General features: G+C 33.0%; 1 protein-coding gene across 4 annotated transcripts in view; it reads left to right on the top strand.

Moving 5' to 3' along the window:
• Window positions 1-2,603, top strand: part of qkib (QKI, KH domain containing, RNA binding b) — a 113,429-nt gene that overhangs the window by 55,260 nt on the left and 55,566 nt on the right. For all 4 annotated transcript variants that reach the window (XM_016551594.1, XM_016551596.1, XM_016551595.1 and 1 more), the window contains one exon: window positions 668-784. In XM_016551594.1, coding sequence (XP_016407080.1) covers window positions 668-784 — 117 coding nt within the window. The remainder of the gene's footprint in view (window positions 1-667; window positions 785-2,603) is intronic.

Here is a 2,603-nt window from a genome sequence, read left to right as displayed (position 1 = left end):
CGCTGGGGGAGGGATTTCCAGTATGTACTGTAGGGGTCAAGACACTGAAAGACCTTCCATCAAATAAAGAGCTGTTCACTCTCTGAAAAAAGGTACAAAAGCTGTCACTGGGGTGGTAACAAAACCATATTTACCCCTAAAGGGTGCATATTAGTACCTTAGAGGTACATATCACTACCTAAAGTATACATATTAGTACCTAAATTGTACATTTTAGTGCCTTTTGAAAGGTCACCGCCCCATCGACAGTTTTTGTACCATAAACGGTCTCCAGAAGGCCTAAGAGTAGAAAGCAGGAGAATGAGGATGAATCAGATCAGCTAAATATTGTGGTGCAGGACCATGAAGGGCTTAAAAATGGTAATTATAATTCTTGTACTGAGTGTGATAAGCAACCAGGTAGGAGCCAGTGTGTGTGTGTGTGTGTGTGTGTGTGTGTGTGTTAGGAATTAGGAATTACATTAAAATGACTTCAAACTTGAGAATATTATGTGTATTGCCCCCTGCATAATAATGCTTCACTATACAGAAGAAATTCAAAAGTAACATGAAATGTACATTTTATAGCGTTGTTGATGCAAACTGGGACTTGTCAAATGTCAAATCCTTTATCGCTCCATCCGGACGCAGATGCAGTGAGTGAGATGTGTGTGTTTGTGTGTTGCAGTTTAATTTTGTGGGCCGGATCTTGGGCCCGCGGGGGCTCACAGCCAAACAGCTGGAGGCAGAGACAGGATGTAAGATCATGGTGAGAGGGAAAGGCTCCATGAGGGACAAAAAGAAGGTAAGAGCTACAAACACACACACATGTACAAACATTCACTAACACATACTTACACACTTATAATAAACACACATGTACATAGAGACAGAGAGTGTCATTTTTGTAACATTTTATAATAAGTATACAGTAACAAAGCACTTATAGGTTCAATTCAGGTACATTCAGGTACAATTATCCTGAATTAACCTCTAAATCATTCGCAAACTATTCGTTTAAAGTTCATTCAAAACTGTAGTCTCTTGTTAATACCTTAATATATACAAATAGTGATTCTTCAGTAGTAAAGTCATTGTTTATGGTTATTAGGAGAAAATATTCAATAGTCACTTTAGATTAGGTCACGAAAAAAACTAAATTGCCATTAGATTAATTAAGTGTTTCTAACCTTTACTTGATATTTGTTCAATTATTTCATAGTAAGTTTCCCAAAAATATATAAAAAATCATAAATGTGTAGGAATTTACTTTATAAATAAACATTTATTTGCTATTACTTAATAACGTTTTCATGATTTCATGAACCATAGATATATTTCAGATCCGTTAACCCTATTCCTAATCCTAAATAGAACCAGTTAAAAAAATAAATAAAGTAAAAAAATAAAAAAATTAATTATAATAATAACCTAACAGGCAGAAAAAAATGTACAGTGACAATAGTTGCAATATACCAGTATACAGATAATTTTCTTCCACTGGGCCTCTCCTATGTCAAGTAAAATAAAAAATCTCTTAAAACTCTAAAAAGTCACATAGAACAGGGAGTTATAATTATGTAAATAAGGCATATGTGTTAAATGCAAAACAGTCTCATAATTATTCATTTACAAATAATAATTTGTAAATTACAGTGACAATAAATAAAGACATTTCTATTGCACTTATTACATGATTATTACACTTATTTAAAAGTTGAAGCTACAATTTATAAACTATGAATAAACTATTAAAGGGTTACTCCACCCCAAAATGAAAATTTTGTCATTAATCACTTACCCCCATGTCGTTCCAAACCCGTAAAAGCTTAGTTCGTCTTCGGAACACAATTTAAGATATTTTGGATGAAAACCGGGAGGCTTGTGACTGTCACATTGACAGACGAATTCTTGAATAAAGTCATTATTTTTGTTTTCTTCGCGTACAAAAAGTATTCTCGTCGCTTCATAACGTTACGGTTGAACCGCTGATGGCAGATGGACTATTCTGACGGTGTCTTTCATACTTTTCTGGACCTTGACAGTGTTATTTACTCGGCAGTCAATGTGACAGTCACAAGTCTCCCGGCTTTCATCCAAAATATCTTAAATTGTGTTCCGAAGACGAACAAAGCTTTTACGGGTTTGGAACGACATGGGGGTAAGTGATTAATGACAAAATTTTCATTTTGGGGTGGAGTAACCATTTAAGTAACATTTTGCAAATTATACTTTGGTGCTTTATTATTGTGTACTTATAAAGTGTTACCTTTGCTTTATCTCTTTCTCTCTTTCTCTCTTTCTCTCTTTCTTTCTTTCTCTCTTTATTTCTTTCTTTCTTTCTTTCTTTTTTTTTGCCACAACTGCCATTTAATATTATATTATATTATATTATATTATATTATATTATATTATATAATATTATATTATATTATTGTCTTTATTGCAGTTGTTTACCTGTTTTAATTTCGTTGTGAGATTGTGTCACTTACAGAATCACAGTCTTTATTTCTCAGCAGAGTCAATAACATGATGTTGTTCCTTTTGTGGAATGGAATATTATATATATGACATTTTCCACTAAGGAAAAAAAAAGATGAGTCATGATATTCTGTTTTTTTTTT

The sequence above is a fragment of the Sinocyclocheilus rhinocerous genome, unplaced genomic scaffold (genome assembly GCF_001515625.1).
Source record: "Sinocyclocheilus rhinocerous isolate Xijiao unplaced genomic scaffold, SAMN03320098_v1.1 scaffold345, whole genome shotgun sequence".
Lineage (NCBI taxonomy): Eukaryota > Metazoa > Chordata > Actinopteri > Cypriniformes > Cyprinidae > Sinocyclocheilus > Sinocyclocheilus rhinocerous.
Note: the sequence above shows the minus strand (reverse complement) of the source record. Positions and strands in the feature narration are given on the sequence as shown.